The sequence below is a fragment of the Cololabis saira genome, chromosome 21 (genome assembly GCF_033807715.1).
Source record: "Cololabis saira isolate AMF1-May2022 chromosome 21, fColSai1.1, whole genome shotgun sequence".
In the NCBI taxonomy this organism is placed as follows: domain Eukaryota; kingdom Metazoa; phylum Chordata; class Actinopteri; order Beloniformes; family Belonidae; genus Cololabis; species Cololabis saira.
The window spans coordinates 36,311,156-36,330,870 of NC_084607.1; the positions used below are offsets into that span (position 1 = coordinate 36,311,156).

Below are 19,715 nucleotides of genomic sequence, written 5' to 3' on the forward strand. Positions count from 1 at the left end.
GAGAGTCCATCGTGGTTACAACTGGAAGCTGCTGTAGTTACGTCTTCACTTCCTGCTCTTTTGTTTTTCTGAGTCTGCCCCAGTAGCCAAATTAATTCGAAATAACTTCACTGTGAAGAACTCCTTGCAAAGCCAGGTTCCCAGTACCTCCATACATGCGCCCATATGTCAAAATCACTCTTTCTTACCTGCTCGGTTGGATGGGGTATTCACAATATGGAGAGAGAGGGGAATTAAAACCTTTTCAGATTTGTACATTAGCGGTCAACTAGCATCATTTGCTCAGTTGAGCAAAAAATGTAGTCTTCCAAACTCTCACTTCTTCCGCTACCTCCAAGTTAGAAACTATGTTAAGGAGAACTGGACACACTTTATTGCTACCCCCATCACCCATCCCTTTTTTGAGACCCTTCTACTCCCCCCGGACTCCAAAAAGTTGATGTCCAAATTTGTAAGTTGCTTTACTAATCCGCTCTCTTCCGATTTTATCAGGGAAGCTTGGGCCAAAGATTTAAACTCTGAAATATCAGCAGAACTTTGGGAGGAAGCACTGTCTCAGATACACTGTTGTTCTGTTAACTCACGCTACAGGTTAATTCAGTATAAAGTACTTCACAGATTGCATTATTCCAAAACAAAACTAAATCATATTTTCCCATCTGTGTCTCCTATGTGTGATAAGTGCCATGTTGCTGAGGGTTCACTAGCGCATCTGTTTTGGTTCTGTCCTAATTTGTACAATTTTTGGTTAGCCATATTTGACCTGCTGTCAAAGGCTTACTCTGGACTCATTCAGCCCAACCAGGAACTGGCCATCTTTGGATGCTCCACTGAGATGTCTGTTCTACCACAGGAAACACAGCTTGCTCTGCAACTTGGGATGGTCGTGGCTAAAAAGTGCATTTTATTGAACTGGAAGTCTGCCACCCCACCCACCTATACCCAATGGCTCACTGAAATGCTGTCAGCCATTCAGATGGAGAGACTGCGCTTGCATGGCTCGGACAGGCCAAATAGATTTGAGAGAGTCTGGGGTCCTTTTCTGGCTCAGTGCGGGACATGATATCTAACTCTTTTCCATTCGCAATAGACCTGTTTGGTTGTGTGTTTTCTCTGTGGTCACTTGTCTGGCAGCCCCCTTTTTATTTGGTTATTTTTATTTTGTTATTAATTTTTTTTTAGTTTTTTTTTCTTCTTCCTGTTTTGTTTGTTGTTTGCTTTCATGTTGTGGGTTGTTCCTTGGGTAAAATGTTAAAAACTATAAATAAAATATATTAAAAAAAAATGGCTTTATTGGCATGAATGGTAACCATTGTTGCCGAAAGTATACATATAACAAACCACAATACAATTAATACATGAAATATTAAGACAATTACAATAAATATTTAACATTAAATAACTAACACATGCATACAATATATATTTACAGAACTATTTTACATGAATAGGCAGGGAGACTGTATAAGGATAAGGAGACTGTGTTGTCTGGTTGTGTTTCTCTCCATCTATGACGTGCGCTGATGTAACAATAACATCATTTCCAGCTGGATGGTGTTGCTTCACTAACACTGCAGACACGCGGCCGAGGGCGCTGTCCGTGGTGCTGACACCAGAACACGGTGGTGCTGAGCTGTTTGCATTTATGCCTCTTTATTATTTATTAATCACGTATTTGCATTTAAAAATTCTATAGCCGATTGTACATCGATGGCTTTTACCTGCTTTCACCAGAAAGGAGTGATCTCCGCAGATATATAGATATATATATTTCTGCTGAAGACACTGGACTCTTCCGGGTGATTCAGCCAATCAGAGCAGGGTTGGGCTGTGACGAGGGAGTCATAACGGCCCCCCATTGGCCAGCCCATCAAAAGGCTACGTCTCATATAAAAAAATGTATCATTTTGAACACCTGCCAGTCGAGGAACTGAATATTGCGTTATTCCGAATTTGCGCCAGTGCGGAGTGAGCTGTTCTGTGGTGATGTCTGCAGAGTGCGGGGTCTGCGGCTGAGCCTCCTCCTCCTGCAGGACGCAGCCGCAGCAGCCAATCACAGCGCGAGTAGCTGCGGTTATAAACCCTCCTGCTGCGTGTGGAGCTGTCCACCCCACAGTCCTAGGAAGCGCTGAACCTCCAAACATCTCCGATTTACCTCCACCGCGAAGATGGCGACTCGGGTAAGAGATCTACGGTTTATTTATCCCACAAGAAATAGATCCCCCCCCGAATTTCCCCCTGGAGAATAAGAGGGGGAATGTACGAATGGTGCAAAATGTCGGGTGAACCTAATCTCCCGTGAAACTGCGCGCAGGCACCTGAATGTCACCGTGTCTGCAGAACAGGGCTTATTTCTAGCCGTTTATTCCCAGCCGTGCGGGATCTTTCCTGGTGCTGTGAGGAAAAGCTTTGGGGGCAGATCTGCGCGGGCCCCCGGGGGCCCTGCTGCAGTCCGGGATCCTCGCATGTCCTTGACATGCAAACCTCCGAGACGGCAGGGCTGGAGTCCTGCTGGGGAAAAGCTCATTACACACAACACGTACGGCCTGGCGCGTCACGTTGCATATAGAAGTGAAAACAGCTCCATCCTTCCATCCGCAGGCCCCCGGTGTGGGGCGGCACATGCTGCAGGGTGGGCTGGTGGGCTGATGGGCTGGTGGGCTGCTGCAGATTTATTTGAGTGGGATTTGAACAACCTGTCCACGGAAAAGGGGATTGACGTCGGGTATCTGGTGTTCAGGGGCGCTTCCAGAAATGTTTCCTAGGGGGGGCCAGATGGGGCCTCTTAAATTCTTGGGGTGGAAAACAAAACTAAAAGCCATCATTAAGGGATTTATTATACTGTTGTAGTATACAGGCTCAGAAAGTCTGTATATTAATGGTTAATACCATGTCGGTAAAAACCTAAGGCATATATATATATATATATATATATATATATATATATATATATATATATATATATATATATATATATATATATATATTAATAATAATAATTATTATTATTATTATTATTATAATTATTATTATTAGGCTCAGAAATACTTAAAGAAATGCCGACTGATATGCATTTGGCCCAAATGATTTGGGATGAAACGCATAACTGACAATAGAATCTATGTGGCCGGCAAGTGTTTTTTTTTTTTTTTATTGAGGCAAGTGGTGTGGCCATTGGGGTGGCCAGCAAATGTGTAGGGGGGGCCGTGCCCACCCCTGGCCGCCCCCCTGGTGGCGCCATTGTGTCAGCTTCCCATTCAATTTTCATTTATCAGTAAGGCCTTCTCCTCATTATTAACGATTCACCATACCTGGACAGCTCTTCAAGCAAAGATTATGCAATTAATTACCCCCCCTCCTTTATGGGGTAGCGATCATTGCATTATTCTCTAGAAGTTTGACGTATATATGGTCAGGGGCGCCTCCAAAAATGTTTCATAGGGGTGGACAGATGGGGCCACTTAAATTCTTGGGGTGGACACCAAAACTAAAAGCCATCATTACAGGATTTTATTTTACTGTTGTAGTATACAGGCTCAGAAATACTTAAAGAAACCCCTACTGATATACTTAGGTTTATTGTGTTACATTTAATTTTACTAATGGTCTAATGTGCATAGACTTATAGTACTACTGTGAGTGATGGCAGATCAAAAGCGGCTTCTTGGGCCTGGCTGGCTGTGCATTTGGCCCAAATGATTTGGGATGAAATGCATAACTAGGGGGGGCCGTGGCCACCCCTGGCCACCACCTGGTGGCGCCACTGCGCCGGGTATCTGGTGTCAGCTTCCCATTCACTCTCATTATAAGGCCAGGATGAGGTGTTTTCATTTATCAGTAAGGCCGTCTCCTCATTATTAACGATTCACCATACCTGGACAGCTCTTCAAGCAAAGATTATGCAATTAATTACCCCCCCTCCTTCATGGTGTAGCGATTATTTAATTATTCTCCAGAATTTTGAAGTATATATGGTGTTGGAAATGCAAATTGTAAAAGGTAGGATAACTCAAGATTCAAGATTCAAGATTCAAGACAACTTTATTTATCCCTTGAAGACCAATTTGATTTGGCAGCTCGCGCCCAAACACATAACAAACACATAACACATTCAATTGAAACAGAGAGAGAGAGTTGGCAGCTGTGTGCAAAAATCTGCAATTCGTTGCATTAAAATAGTGCTGATACCAATAAGTTAATTAATTAAAAAAAAAAAAAAAAACAGTCTATACAAACACTGGATGATATAATTCCCAGAAGGTACACAGTACCTAAATGCACATACTGAACAAATTCATAAGGATAAATTGAATAGCCGGACAGCAGAGGAGATAAAAGACTTGGAAAAGCGTTACTCTTACAAACAGGTTGGGCATAACGAGGTCCCGAAGGCAGCAGGGAAAATTGTTTTCCTAAGACGTGCCCAGAAGTTCCCAGAATACTCTGAGTCTTCCTCAAAACCTGTTGTTCCCATAGGGAGCCAAGGTCTCTCTGGACAGGGTACCAGGACCAGGTCCAGGTACCCTGGTACCCGGTCCTCTTGTTCCCATAGGGAGCCCAGGTCTCTCTGGACAGGGTACCAGGACCAGGTCCAGGTACCCTGGTACCAGGTCCTGTTGTTCCCATAGGGAGCCCAGGTCTCTCTGCTTGAGTCTAATCATCTTGGAACAGATTTTCACCACACTGTTAAGACTGTTTCTGTCCCTGAGTGACAGGTTGTTGAACCAACAAATAAAAGAATAAGTTAAAAGGCTTTCAATAAAGGACTGATAAAAACAACAGAGAATCACTGGACTCACAGAAAAAGAATTCAGCATACGCAGGAGATGAATCCTCTGCTGTCCACGTTTGACCAGTGCTTCAGTGTTGAAATCAAATTTAAGCTGGTTGTCAAACACAGTGCCCAGATATTTGTAGGAGCTGATAATTTCAATCTCCTCTCCATCTTTGACACTCTCAGTGAAGGCCTGCTTGTTACGTCTAAAATCTACCAACATTTCTTTAGTTTTGGATGCGTTCAATTCTAAAAAGTTGTCCTTACACCAGTCTACAAATGCAGGGAGAGCAGTGCTGGCCCCAGTACTGGCCCCAGTGCTGGCCTGGCCCAGTTCGTCAAGTACGAACTGGGACAGTGCTCGTACTTGACCTGGTTTAAGATTGAAAATGTACAGTGTAAAAGCTACAGATAAAGGCTGAATTCTGGTTCTGCGTTAAACCTACCCCGTAGGATACGCGGCTACGCGGGAGTCTCTCCGTAGCCTACGCCGTAGCCTGACCTGCACCTCCCAAAAAATGTAACTATGCTTCGAGGCGACGCAGACCCAACGCAGACCGAGAGGGCTGTGATTGGTTTGCTTGGTAGCAACGCATTTCCTGTTCCAGTTCGTGAAGCAGTCGTGAACTTTCAGCGCTCTTTTCTTCGTGTGTGTGATTATTATTATTATTTTTTGGGTTGTTTTGGTTTTTTACACAATCCTTATCTCTTTGATTTACTGTGGCCGGAAAAGCCTGAAGCTAAACAAAGGAGAAGTCAGGTGACGGAGAAGTCCGAAGGGTTCACGACGGCGTCATGGCAACGGCGTAGGCTCTGCGTTGGTTTAACGCAGAACCTTAAATCAGGCTTAAGGTGGTTCTGTGGTGCTGTGCAGTCCAAGTCTGACAGGGTGAAAGGTTAATTTAGTTTGCTGCAGTATTCTATTTTACAATGAAATGTACTGAGATATATTACATGTCAGTGTTATTCTAATAAATGGAAAATGCACTGACAATTCTCACCCCCACCAAAGCTCCAAATATGCGTTATAATCTCCTCTCAAAGCTCCAGGAGAAAGGGATTCTGGCCAGCCTTGCAGTTGTAACGCTGTGCATCAGTCACAGCCTGATGTGACTGATGGGCATGAATCATTTACTTCTAATGAACTCAAAAACCTACAATGTCCTCCTTCAGCCTGTTTCTCTTCAACGGGAGATATAAGCACAGCCAACTGCTGTTAAGTTGACTTTATATTGATATAAAGGACTGGGTATCTGGAAATATCTGCAATGTTGACAATAGCGCTATTCTACACACAAAACAGGAAGCATCTTTGTAGTGTATCAGCAGTTAGTTTTTTTTTTTACATCTGTCTGTGTGTGTGTTCTCTCTCTTTGTCATTCAGAATGGGTCAAAAATATCCAGCGGCATGTTGCTGGACTTGCTCACACACACACACACGACACACACACACGCACACGCACACGCACACGCACACGCACACGCACACACACACACACACACACGCAGATTCTTGTATTTGTCCCTCAGGGGGCCCACCAGTTTTTTTCTCATTTATGGGGTCCACCCTTCCCAGTGGTTAGTGCACACACACACACACACACAACCACACACACACACACACACACACACACACACACACACACACACACACACACACACACACACACACACACACACACACACACACACACTCTCACATACTGTTACTGGGCATCCTGCAGCTTGTCAGAAGCAGTTAGGACAACGCTAACAGTTACACAAACTGACAGCAAGAGATAATAATAATAATAAAAGAGAAAAGTGTAACCAGGAAAGGATGATAATAATATGTTTATTATATTGATTGGTGAGGTAACATGGAAGTTCAGAAATATGGTCCTTTTCTATCAGATGTCCATCCATCAATGAGGTATTGTATTATATTGTCATGGCCTGATCTGTTAGAAAAGTATAAGCCTGTGTTGAAAAAATCTATTTTCTGATTCTAAATTGACTCTCATATTAATTCCTAAAAATCGATTCATATGTCTAAAGATCGATTTTTTTTTCATCATTACATTACAACTTTTGGTATTTTTGGACGTCAATGCAAACCCTCTATTGCGATAGCTGCGTATGTCCCCTCCTTCTGCTAATGCCGACTCAGCCCGCGATGTCCTACACTCCAGTGTAAGCAGGCTGCAAACACAGCACCCACATGCCTCCACCTAATTACTGATGACTTCAATCCTGCCTCTCCTTCATCCACACTGCCAGCCTTCAGCCAGCAACCTGCCAACCTGCAGCACCAGAGGAAATAAAACACTGGACCTTTTTTATGTGCTAAACCTCACTCGCCTGAATTTTACTGGATACTAGGGCTCTAATACTAATAAATCTCTCGATTTATTAGTCAATGCGGCCTGGCTCGAGTAAAATCTGATTGTTCGATTATTTAATTTAATTTAATTTCATCAGGAGGAAAGTACCAAGTTCTGAAGCGGGTGTTTGAATCGTTATAAACATATAGTCTTTACATTTCACTAACATGCATTACATGCCTCAAACAGTGCATTTTAAACCTACTCACTTGATTTTGCTATTTCAACATCATTCAAAAGAAATGTGCAATATTTCACTCTTTAGAGACAACTTGGACTCAGCTTACATAGTTAGTGTAACTTATTAGCTTAGTAGTGGCATTAAATGTGTGTGCAACACACAACATGTGCAATACACTAACACAGACAACAGCAAACATTTCACTCTCTTAGAGTTGAAACCTGAGTTTTCCTGTAGAAAAAGGACTTAAATCTTTAAATAAAAATAAATTATATCCACACCACGCAACATAATAAACATTTCATTCTGTCTAGAAGCTCTTTCTTAGACACAATTTGGAGTGTAGCTACAAGCAAAACATAAAAATAAATATGTCATCAAAAAAATACATGTGCAACTGCAATTTTTTCTCTAGAGACACTCTCTTGGACATACAACTTTAAGCTTATATTGTAGCTTTCCTTTCAAAAAATAAACTCAAATTGCAACATAAACAGGCTATAGCCAAAATATATAATAAAAGGCAGTGTGTCTGCATGTAAGAGATAAACAATAGTGTGCAAAAAAAAAATTTCACAGCATTAGCAGTAATCAAACAAAAAAAACTATTGATGCATATCTGTTTCAGCTGAGGTAGTTTCTGTGCCCTGCACAGTAAAATACAAAAGTATAAATAAAATAAATAAATAAACATAATAGCTCAATCCGTAGGCCTGGCTATATCACTCTCATTTTTACTGGAGCTTTTAAAGATACTCAAAAGCTTACTTCTGGTTAACCAGCATGAATGGCAGATTGGCTTTGCTAAATATAAGCATCCCTGCATTTTTTGCAGTCAAAGGAGACCTATATGGCATTTAATGTATATTTTAAACAGGCCTTGAATGTCTTAAAAACAATCAAAAGCTTATTTTCTCGTCTCTAGTTTTCCCGCTTCTAACCTCCTTATCTATGAGGGATTCTGAGGGGGCGGGGCTATGATAATGAGGCTCTGCGCTGATTGGCTGCCTGAATGACTTGTAGCAGGGGAGGGAACAAAGCCTCCCTGGCAGAAGAGAAGGCTCCGTACACAAAGCGTGTCCCATGCGAGCAAGCTTAGGCGACAAAATCAATTCCATTGCTTTATTTTCTATTGGACTGTCCTAACTGGCCCCGAGTTTAACGGTTTCAGTGTGGGCAGAGAGCGTCCGATGTCACGCAGCTCGACGTGTGACTAGTCGGACGCTCTCATGCAGTTACACGGTGTAAACGGATCTTAAAGCCTGATTTACGGTTCTGTGTTAAATCGACTTGTACCCTACGCCGTAGGCTCTGTGTTGGTGCAACGCGGAACCATAAATCAGCCTTTAGTTCCCTGAAGAGGGAACGGGTCTCCTCGTCTTCACAATAATTCACACAGGAAGATTTAATTGAATTCTAAACAGTTACACCACAGTTATTTACTCCGATTCCTCATAATTTCATTTCTTATGTTACAAGACAAATGAATCATGTTAACTGTAAAGAAATCACAACACTGAATGTTCACAAACGGCAACTTTATTGTTGAAAAAAATAAAAGAACATACGTTGTATATAAATAACATGTATGCACTATTGCTGGCTCAAGGAAGGACCGTGCGTCTTCTGAAGGTGTCGTTGAACAGCTTCAGGTGCTTGGAAGATCTGAAACCATAAACAGAAGAAAAATGTATTACGGTACTAATAGAGCTCCGTAACACGGAGTAACACCGGAGCTGAGCTAAATACTTAGCCCATGCAAAGATCATACTTGTAAACAAATATAAATAACATAAAAAATTAACGCCACTTACCGCTGACTCGTGTGCAGTTGCCGGGTCCGTACTGTTGGAACTGATCCTTTTATGAGGGTATGTGTCTATGCAAAACCTCATCTTAACTGTCCCCTCGCTGTGGAAACAGCCACCGCTTCTAAACAATGGTGGAGCTCCAGCCAGCAGAGATAGTTGTGGGCGTGGTTTCAGCAGCGGTGGCCGACCTATGGAAATCTGCTCCTGTCGTTACGTAACGACGGGAGCAGATTCTTATTGGCTCGTAGATCCACATCACACTGGACGGCTCATCCGGGCGGCTGTACAGACACTGCAGAATTTGGTTGCTTTCCTCCTTCTCTGAGTTGGCAGGCTGAGGGGAGACCACTTTATATATGTTAAAGCAAGAAAAAACCTGTTTTTCATAATAGGTCCCCTTTAACCTGCTCCTCTTCTCATCCATAATAAGTCCTGCTGTACTGAAAAGACGCTCGCTATCTACGCTTGTGCAGGGTGAACAGAGATATGATCGTGCTGCTTGTGCTAGAGCAGGAAAGCGGCCTTCATTGGCCTTCCAAAAATCAAGTGGCTGAATATCTGTGATAAGTGGTTCTGACAGGTATAGAGCAATCTGCTCAGTATACATAGCATGCAGGCTGCTCCGTGGTACTTTCCGTGGAGGCTTGGAGCTGCTGGCTGCAGAACTATCCTCATCAGCCTGTTGCTCCCCTGCAGTGGCCTGGCCCAGGACGTCGTCAGAGAGCTGCCTTTGTATCTGCGGCTTGAGTGCAGTGTTGAAAAACCTGTCTTTATACCTTTTATACCATTAGAAGGAAACAAAAGACAAAACTTAACATTAATGTATCATGATGAATTTCATATGTCATGCCTAACTTGTGTTTTGACTAGTCATGGGCTTAGCTGGCCTCATAACACAGTCCAAACATGTATTAATTTCTTATTTTTAAATCGAATTTGAAGGAAATGCAAATCTTCCTACGCTACAGTATAGAAAAACACATAGCTATAGTTTAACGTTATCTTTAAGCATAACCCCCTTTATCAATCAAAGCTAGATAATCATAATGATCTCTCTGTCACATACACACAAACACAGAAGAATGTAAAGTTATTCTCACCTTGGATCAAGGAGTGTTGCAGTCGTGTACGGAGGTTCATTTTCAATGTCCTTGAATCTCTTCTTCACAGATTCCAAGAGTGTGGCTTTGACGGTTTTTACACCACGGTCGGTCTCTTGTGTTTTCTCCAGAAGACGAGTCAAGGCTTTGATGGAGGGTATTACATCTGCAGCCGATGCAGTTGACTCGCTTATTTTGTGTGTCAGCTTGTCAAAGGGGTCAAGCAGTGAAATTTGATTTTCTATCAGTTTCCAATGAACAGCGGTGAAAATGTTAGGCAGATCAAAATCAGCTGCATAATTGCATAGGCCACGTTTCTGTTCAATTAAACTTTTCAGCATCATAACCGTGCTATTCCACCGGGTGGGGACATCCTGCTGTAGCCGTTTGAGGTGGTGGGGGTTACTTTCCTTCTGGATGTCGTATAACCTGGAGTAAGCAAGTGGAGAATATTTAAAATGTCCAACGATGCGTCGTCCAGCTGTGATGACATCAATGACTGCCCGCTGTGCCAAGACGCCCTGGTTGACAGCGAGCTGGAGCGTGTGCACCATGTACGGTAGGCTTGGTAAAGAAGCTTCCCTCATAGCCTTCGCCATGTTACTGGTATTATCCCGTAGGATAACGTGCACTTTTCGTTTTGGGATCCCCCAAGCTTGGAACATTGGGGAACGCTTTAGCGATAGCATCCGCCATGTGTGATCCAGGACACTCTTGTGAGTGAAGCACAACTCTCTTTTCATTGATAAACTGAGCAGTTAGACTCAGCATAGACATGGCACTCACACTAGAGCTCCAAGTGTCACCCGTGAAGCCGATTGACCTTGATCTTGTCGTCCTGCACAAGGTTTTGGATGTGGCTGTAAATTGTGTGGTACAGCTCGGCAGGCATTGGTTGGTAAAATATTTACGACTCGGGAGCACGTACCACGGATCCAAGCAGTTAACGAGGCGCTTGAATCCAACATCTTCAACAATAAAAAGTGGCTGGTGGTCAAGGCATATTGATTTCATTACCTTATTATTTATTTATTTCTTTTTCTTGCTGTCGTTGCTGTAGGGTTGCTGCAGTTTAAATGTCTCCTTTACAGTCAACTGAGTTAGCGGCGTTGCTGCACGCTCTTTGTCTGTCTCTGGCTTAGCGGCAGCCAACTTAGAAAACTCGGTTTATTCCGTGCTGTGAGCAACTCTCAAATGCCTTATCATGTTCGTCGTATTAAAATTATTTTCTAAAGTTCCCCCTCGGGATACCCCCTTCACACACACCTTGCAAATTGAAAATTTGTTGTCCTTTTCGGATACATGGTAGAACTTCCACACCGGCTACGGCATTTTCAGCTTGATGTTTTGTCCGGCCACGCCCCCTCGGGACAGCTCCATCTGAGATGTGGGAACGCACGCGCGGGCGGCGTTTATTGTAGAAAACGTCATCAGATCGGCCCGCTCTGAACTATTATTTTCCGTTCCCGGTCAAAACCGATATGGGCATTATCGGCCCGATCCCGATCGGTGCATCTCTATTGTCTTGATGCTATTCATATGAGAAAAGCTGGAGTCACGGCTGTAGGTTGATCCAAACATTGTCAATATTAGCAGTGCAGTTTTCCTGATTGTGGGGGACTGATACTGGTTAACATGTTTAGACCAAAAGTCCACTGCACCCTCAGACTGCAACTCCTGTTTTAAAGCAAATGAGGCCTCCGGATCAACCAGCTCCATCTGCAACATGCTCTCATCAATACAAGAAATTATCTTTTTTGACAGTCTGTGACAGTAAATTGAATGTTTTGTGATTGTGGACTGTGGGTTTGTATAAGAATAAGACATTTGAGGATGTTTTCTTGGGCTTTGGGGATCAGTAATCAACATTATTCAAAATGTATCACCATTTTATAGACCAAAATCCAAACATATTATTTATTTTATACATATATACATATATATGTCTGTGACCACCTCAATATCTGCTGTCTATACCTGTTTATATAGTCATCCCTGTAGTGCACCAGTTAGCCATTTTATCTGTGTCCCTTCTTTCTCTGTTCTTCATCTTCTCTTTCCTATCTCTCTCTTCCTGCTCTGCCCAGCTCCTATTCAGCAGGAGCTGGTGCAGGTTTCTTCCCTCCTAAGGGAGTTTTTACCTGCCACTGTTTGGTTTAATGCTTTTCTCCCACTAGCGGAGTTTTTTACCTGCCATTGATTACTTAATAACTGCATAAATAATATCTAATTCTGTATAGACTGATGTTGTCCCGGATTGTGGTGAATCGCTCATCTTCTCTGGTCTCCTCTCAACGAGGTAATCACACATTACAAAATGTCATGGAGTTAACCAATAACCAAGGACAGCTCACAGAATATACAGTTCATGAATTTATTGCTAAACAGATTTCAAAGAAGCCGTTCCTACTGATGTGCGTTACATTTGCCATGAAATCAAAGCTGAAGTGCAAATGTTGCATCTCCACCTGCTGCTGCAAAGCTGCGTTGGCCACGCGTTGGAGGAGAGGAAAACGATGAGGAGGAGGCACATGAGAGCCAGACAGGTTTACTTCAGTAAGTTAGGGTTAAATGAGCAGAGTGAGGCCAGTTCGTGTGCCAGACCAGCTGGAGGAAATGTATTTAACTAAACTGAGCCTGAACTATGGAAATATGAGCCAATAAGTCATCTCCTTAATATTTCAGGAGAAATATTTAATAATTACAGACTTAAAATGTGCTTTTTACAGACCACAGATGTTTGTTGTTATTTTTCACAGCATATACTGTTAGAAACCGATTAGTGATGTTTTATGCAACATTTTGTGATTGCTAAAAGATCATATTATCTTCCATGTCTGCCACATAACTCCTCCTCATTCCATCCTCAGAAAACTCAGTACCCACTAAGTACGAATTAGATTTTTATCTACGGCAGCAGATTCTTCAGGCGTGCTGGTTCTTCATCTAGGAGACAGTATGAACTTAACCCTCGCAGGTTTCGTGTATGAAATGAAATTCTTTCTCATGCTGCACTTGTTTCCGGTAATAATGTGTGGGTGTGTTCAAGGACAGTCTTAAATTTAGTTGAGTCAAAATCAGTAACTGCCGACTGCATGCTTTCTATGTTACAGTCAGGGAGGGGGGCAAAGGAAAACATTGTCTGATGTGATGGAACAAATGCAGGAGGTTGCAGGAGCTGGCAGCTCTAAGTTTTTGCATTTCCGTGGTCTCGTTCTGCTCTGTAATGAAGGGAGCAGTATATTTCCCTCATCATTTTCCTGTAGTTATTCCACCAGCTGCTCAGAATAGCCTGTTATCGGCCTATCTTCACCAAGCTCTGGTTCCAGGGCAGAGGGCTTAAAAAAGCCTTTTTTTGGGTTCATTTTTCTTGTTTTTTTGTCTTTTTAATGAAAAAGCTGCATCTTGCAACCTGAGACTAGAAGCACCAATAACTCCTGCCTTCCTCCTGTTGGCCAGCCTGTCCTTTTGTGGATTTCTCTCATTTCCCTGCGTCTTTTTTAGCCTGCACCTTAATTCACATTTACAATGGCACAGAAGGAAGAAGGAAAATGTTTGTGAAGCTTTTTGGAACCTACTGGTTTTCTGCAGTGGATGTGACGACATCCACTGCCAATCCAGGAAGCAGGAACACACGGAGACACACGTCAAGCACTGGAAATCTGCAACAAAAAACTACAAACAAAACACAAAACCGACAAAACCGACATGGAGCCGACCAAAACACGAACAGCAATCGACCCAAATCTTGAGATCTGATCGCAGTCTGAGCTAAGCTACCGCTACCGCTACCTAACCCCAAAAAGGGATCAAGGTAACCTTTTACGAGAACAAAATCCAAAAATGCTCCCAACACCACACAACTGTTCATGGCGTTTAACGCTCTTCTCTCTCCACCACCTGCTCAACTACCCACCCGGTTGACTGCAGAAACGTTTGCGTCTTACCTTACTGAAAAGGTTGCTACTATCAGTAACCAATTCTCTGAGCCTGACCGTCTCAGCCCACTCCAACCGGCTACTGGTGCCTCTCTCTGGTCCTTCTGGTCTCTAAATGAGGATGAAGTCTCTAAACTACTTGTCAGCTCAAAACCAACGACCTGTCCTCTTGATCCTGTTCCTACAGACATCCTGCAGAACATTTCACCTACAATCAAAGCTGCAATAATCCACATTATTATACTCCTCTCTTAAATCTGGTGTCTTTCCCTCTGCCTACAAACAATCTCGGGTCACTCCGCTGCTGAAAAAACCCACACTCAACCCTGCCCAGGTTGAAAACTACCGGCCGGTCTCACTGCTCCCGTTCATGTCTAAAATTCTAGAACGGGCCATCATCAGCCAGGTCTCACAGTTCCTTCACGACAACTGCCTGTACGATCCGTCTGGCTATAGGCAGGGCCACTCAACTGAAACTGCTCTTCTGTCAGTTACTGAGTCACTACGGGCTGCCAGATCTGCTCGTCTACCCTCAGTCCTCATACTGCTTGACTGATGCGTTTTATACGGTCTACCACCACATTTACACACTCTCAAAGCTTGGCATTTCAGGATCTGTCCTCTTGTGGCTCATGTCTTACTTCGCAGGAAGATCCTTCAGAGTATCATGGCAAGGACGAGTGTCCAGATCACATGAGTTGGCAACAGGGGTGCCACAGGGATCGGTGCTTGGCCCGCTTCTCTCTTCACTATACACCACTTCACTAGGTGAAATCATCAGCTCTCATGGCTTCTCCTACCACTGCCATGCTGATGACACCCAGCTCTTCCTTTCCTTCCCACCTGGCAACACTGCCGTCTCAATATCAGCCTGTCTTTCTGACATCTCTGCAAGGATGAAGGACCGCCACCTTCAGCTAAATCTGTCCAAGACTGAGCTCATTGTCTGTCCAGCCAGTCATTCCTTACCTCCTCAGATAAACGTGGAGCTGAACTCCACCACACTTATGCTCACGTCTTCTAGGAATCTTGGTGTCATATTATACAGCCAGCTGACCTTTAAGGACCATGTTGCCTCGGTTTCCCGGTCTTGCCGATTTGCTCTTTCCAACATCAGGAAGATCAGACCCTACCGGCGTTCCTGCGTGCTCAGTTAAACCTCTGCAGATTACCCAGAATGCACCAGCACGTATGGTCTTCAACCAACCCAAGAGAGCTCATGTCACTGCGCTGCTAATCTGTCGGCACTGGCTTCCAGTTGCAAAGCACAACAAGTTCAAGGCCCTGCTTTTGGCTGCCAAACAATTACCCAAATGGCTCCTGCCTACCTTCACTCCTTCATCCAGAGCTACACTCCCTCTCCACAGCTCTGCTCAGCCAGTGAAACATGCCTGGTGCTTTCACCACAAAGTGGCGTGAAATCAGTAGCTAGAATCTTCTCCTCCATTGTTCCCAGATGGTGGAATGACCTACCAAACTCTCGATCTGCTGAGTCTGTACTTCCTCTCAAGAGCAAGCTAAAGACTCAGGTCTTTAAGGAGCACTTCTGCATCTAGTACATTTCTTTGCTCATCACAATTAGTTAGATCCAGCTCTTTGCATGACTGCAAATGCAAATCCACTTATGACAAAGATGATCGTATGATGGTGTCTTTTAAGATGTTGTTTTCTTGTATAAAGGGACTGTTGTGTTGGGTGGGAAGGGAACACTTTTAACACAATTAAAAAAATTCTAGCACTGGCATGGCAGCACCTGTGTCCAATTGGACTCTCAGCAGTCTGATCAGCACTGATCCAGCTGGACCCTCATATATGATTTCTTGCTTGTGTTGTTCTCTCAGATGTAAGTCGCTTTGGATAAAAGCGTCTGCTAAATGACAATAATAGCAGTAGTTGTAGTAGTAGTGGTAGTAGTAGTAGTAGTAGTAGTAGTAGTAGTAGTAGTAGTAGTAGTAGTAGTAGTAGTAGTAGCTTCTGCTTGTGGACAGACACCCTGGCATTACCCTGGAGGAGTGTTTGGTGAACTTGGGAATTCATTTGATTGAAGCAAGTGGTGTAGTCTTGAGGGAGCAAAGCAAGATCAAATCATTATGTCTCGATGTTTATATGCTGTGCTGTTTTTGGCTTTGAATATTCCCCAGAAACAATCTGACTTCTTTGTTTCTACACTCAAAAATCATTTGGCGAGAAGTGTTGTAGATGTTCAAGATGCTTCTTAACAAACTTCAAGCATTCCTCCTTGGTGCATTCGTCACAGACAACCCTGCCTGTTTAATGACTACTATACGGTAGAGTCATGGGCGGGGACATTCCCGTGATGGATTCATGCAGTTGTGGGTTTTTCTCTACGTTATTGAGGATCCTGCCTCCTTGGACTCATCCTGTCTGGACGTCCACTTCCAGTGGTAACGCTTGATTAGCCACAGTACTAAACTGTATCCATTTCTAGATAGTTTGTCTCAATGTGGACTGCTGGATGCCTGAAGACTTGGACAGGATGTTGTATTCTTGTGCTTCAAACTAGCATAGACCACTTATAAACAATTAACTTAAAATATTTGTGAGTCCAGGTGGGTGGAGAAGTCCTGCCTCAGGTGGAGGAGTTCAAGTATCTCGGGGTCTTGTTCACGAGTGAGGGAACAATGGAGGGGGAGATTGACAGACGGATCAGTGGAGCGTCCGCAGTTATGCGGTCGATGTACCGGACCGTCGTGGTGAAGAAGGAGCTGAGTCGAAAGGCGAAGCTCTCGATTTACCGGTCAATCTACGCCCCTACCCTCACCTATGGTCATGAACTTTGGGTAGTGACCGAAAGGACGAGATCGCGGATACAAGCGGCCGAGATGAGTTTCCTCCGCAGGGTGGCTGGACGCTCCCTTAGAGATGAGTTTCCTCCGCAGGGTGGCTGGACGCTCCCTTAGAGATAGGATGAGGAGTTCGGTCACCCGGGAGGAGCTCGGAGTCGAGCCGCTACTCCTTCACATTGAGAGGAGTCAGCTGAGGTGGCTTGGACATCTGTACCGGATCCTCCTGGACGCCTCCCTAGGGAGGTGTTCCAGGCATGTCCCCCCGGGAGGAGACCCTGTGGAAGACCCAGAACACGCTGGAGAGACTATGTCTCTCGGCTGGCCTGGGAACGCCTGGGACTCCCCTCGGAAGAGATGGAGGAAGAGCTGGAGGAAGAGATGGAGGAAGAGCTGGAGGAAGAGCTGGAGGAAGTGTCTGGGTTGAAGGAAGTCTGGGCATCTCTGTTGAGGCTGCTGCCCCGCGACCCAGGAACGGATAAGCGGAAGAAGATGGATGGATGGATGTTTGTGTGTCGTCAGGTAGCTGTAAACCACACCCCAAACTCTTTGCAGTTATTGGACTCCAGGTATGCAAACCATAAACTCCATCCATCCATTTTCTAAACCCACTTTATCCTGTACAGAGTCACGGGGGTCTGCTGGAGCCTATCCCAGCTAATTTCAGACGAGAGGCAGGGGTACACTCCCATTAAGCTTTCGTTAAAGTAATTAGTCTTTGGGTTTACTGAAGTTTTCCTCCACCAATGTGAATGTTCAATGGACATGTCCAAGAAGGATTTGAAAAATATATTTGTTTTGTGTTATCAGCTGAAACATATTTTTTTATTCTGCTATTCTGCAATTATTCTGCTTTAGATGAAACATGAAATCACATTTTACGGCAAATTAGTGCAGGGAACCTGTAATTTCAAAGGGGTCAGGTACTTCTCCTTGCTGTATTTTGCTGTATTATTTGGTACCGCTTGATCATGTTTTGGACTATGTGCTTATTATAACAGAATACTTTATTCAGGACTTGACTCTCCAGTATCATACTTTTTCCACTTTAATCTGAGTACTTGTGTGATAAGGAGGCTGTAAGATGTTTATACTTGACATCCATACCAGCCACCTCTAGCTCAGAGCTTGAACGCTGTTCCCTTTGTGTTAAACAAAATACTGTATCTGTGCCCAATAATGCCAACATGTATTACAAAAAAAATGTAATTGTAATATTGGCAGTGAGGCTTAAAGGCAAAAAACGTATTCAATTAAATATCCATGATTGAATAGAATAACATAGATTAGATCTGGGACACATGCTTATATGAAGCTAGCTTGTGTGTGTGTGTGTGTGTGTGTGTGTGTGTGTGTGTGTGTGTGTGTGTGTGTGTGTGTGTGTGTGTGTGTGTGTGTGTGTGTGTGTGTGTGTGTGTGTGTGTGTGTGTGTGTGCGCGTGCATGCGTGTGTAATAGTTAATCCTTGGCTGTGTTGATGGAGGACTTTACTCTCTGAGCCCTGAGCTGCAGCTATATTTAGAGAGCTACACAACAATGCAAATGCACGGTGAACGACCAAAACTGAAAGCCTACGTTACTTTCAGATTAGGCGATTTAAGACCCGGCCTGCCTGCTGGAGAGCTGGCTGGCGCAGCAGTGGTAACTCGGCAACTGGTCAGTAGGTGGAACTAGATTTAGAGACGTACTGATTGCAATTTTCTTGCCTGATCTGGATTACTGATTTTACCGGCTCTAATTTTTTACACTTTTATCATCCAATTTTCTTTAATAGTCAAAGCCCCAGAGTTTTTTTTTCTTGAATTATGGATTTTATTATTGAGTATGTTATTTATTTTTTTACTATTTCTATTGTAAAATGTATAATAGAAATAATAATTATATAGTTATCTGCTGATATTTATAATTCATTTTTTTTTTTTTTCATTATCTTACCCGCTTTATCCCTTGCGGGGTCACGGGGGTCTGCTGGAGCCTATCCCAGCTTATTTTAGGTGAGAGGCAGGGGTTACACCCTGGACAGGTCACCAGTCCATCGCAGGGCCACATATAGACACACAAACCATGCTCACAATCACACTCACGCTCACACCTACGGGCAATTTAGAATCATCAATTAACCTAATATGCATGTTTTTGGACTGTGGGAGGAAGCCGGAGTACCCGGAGAGAACCCACGCAAGCACGGGGACAACATGCAAACTCCACACAGAAAGGCCCCTGCCGGGCCTGGGAGTCGAACCGGGGACCTTCTTGCTGTGAGGCAACAGTGCTAACCACTAAGCCACCATGCTGCCAATGATATTTATAATATTTTGTATTATTACAGAAACAGTTAGCTGTGTGGTTTTAGCTATATACAGTCATCATCAACTGAAGTGGATCAAAACACTTAATCAAAGTTTTCCAAACACAATAATAGATATTGTTAAAAATTCTTTCATGACGTGTTTTTCATCCACTTCAAATGTTAACTACTGTATATTATCATTTCGTACCACATCAGGTGAATTTATAAAATGCTTTTGCTTTATATAAATTCAAATTTCATATAAAAATTTGCAACTTTGCATCAGAAATAAACATTTAAATACTGATCCAAAACAGTTTTGGTCTCCATTACTAGATTTCACATCCAAAAAGGCTCTTAATGCCACCTCAGATGTATTAATACAAGGTTGTTTTAGGAGTTTATTTCTAAACATATGCATGATTGTGCTGGGTCCCGATGTTTTCTGGAGTCAG

At 43.4% G+C, this 19,715-nt stretch overlaps 1 protein-coding gene across 4 annotated transcripts in view; it reads left to right on the forward strand.

Annotated features, from left to right (window-relative positions):
- The window catches only part of LOC133421969 (vesicle-fusing ATPase), a 290,608-nt gene that overhangs the window by 224,987 nt on the left and 45,906 nt on the right, over positions 1-19,715 (forward strand). The window contains exon 2 of one of the 4 annotated variants that reach the window (XM_061711792.1): positions 2,144-2,180. In XM_061711792.1, the coding sequence (XP_061567776.1) occupies positions 2,169-2,180 (12 nt within the window). In that variant the 5' untranslated portion in view covers positions 2,144-2,168. Of the gene's footprint in view, positions 1-2,039; positions 2,181-19,715 lie in introns of those variants that run through there. The other 3 variants (XM_061711791.1, XM_061711789.1, XM_061711790.1) reach the window with 3 other exon arrangements.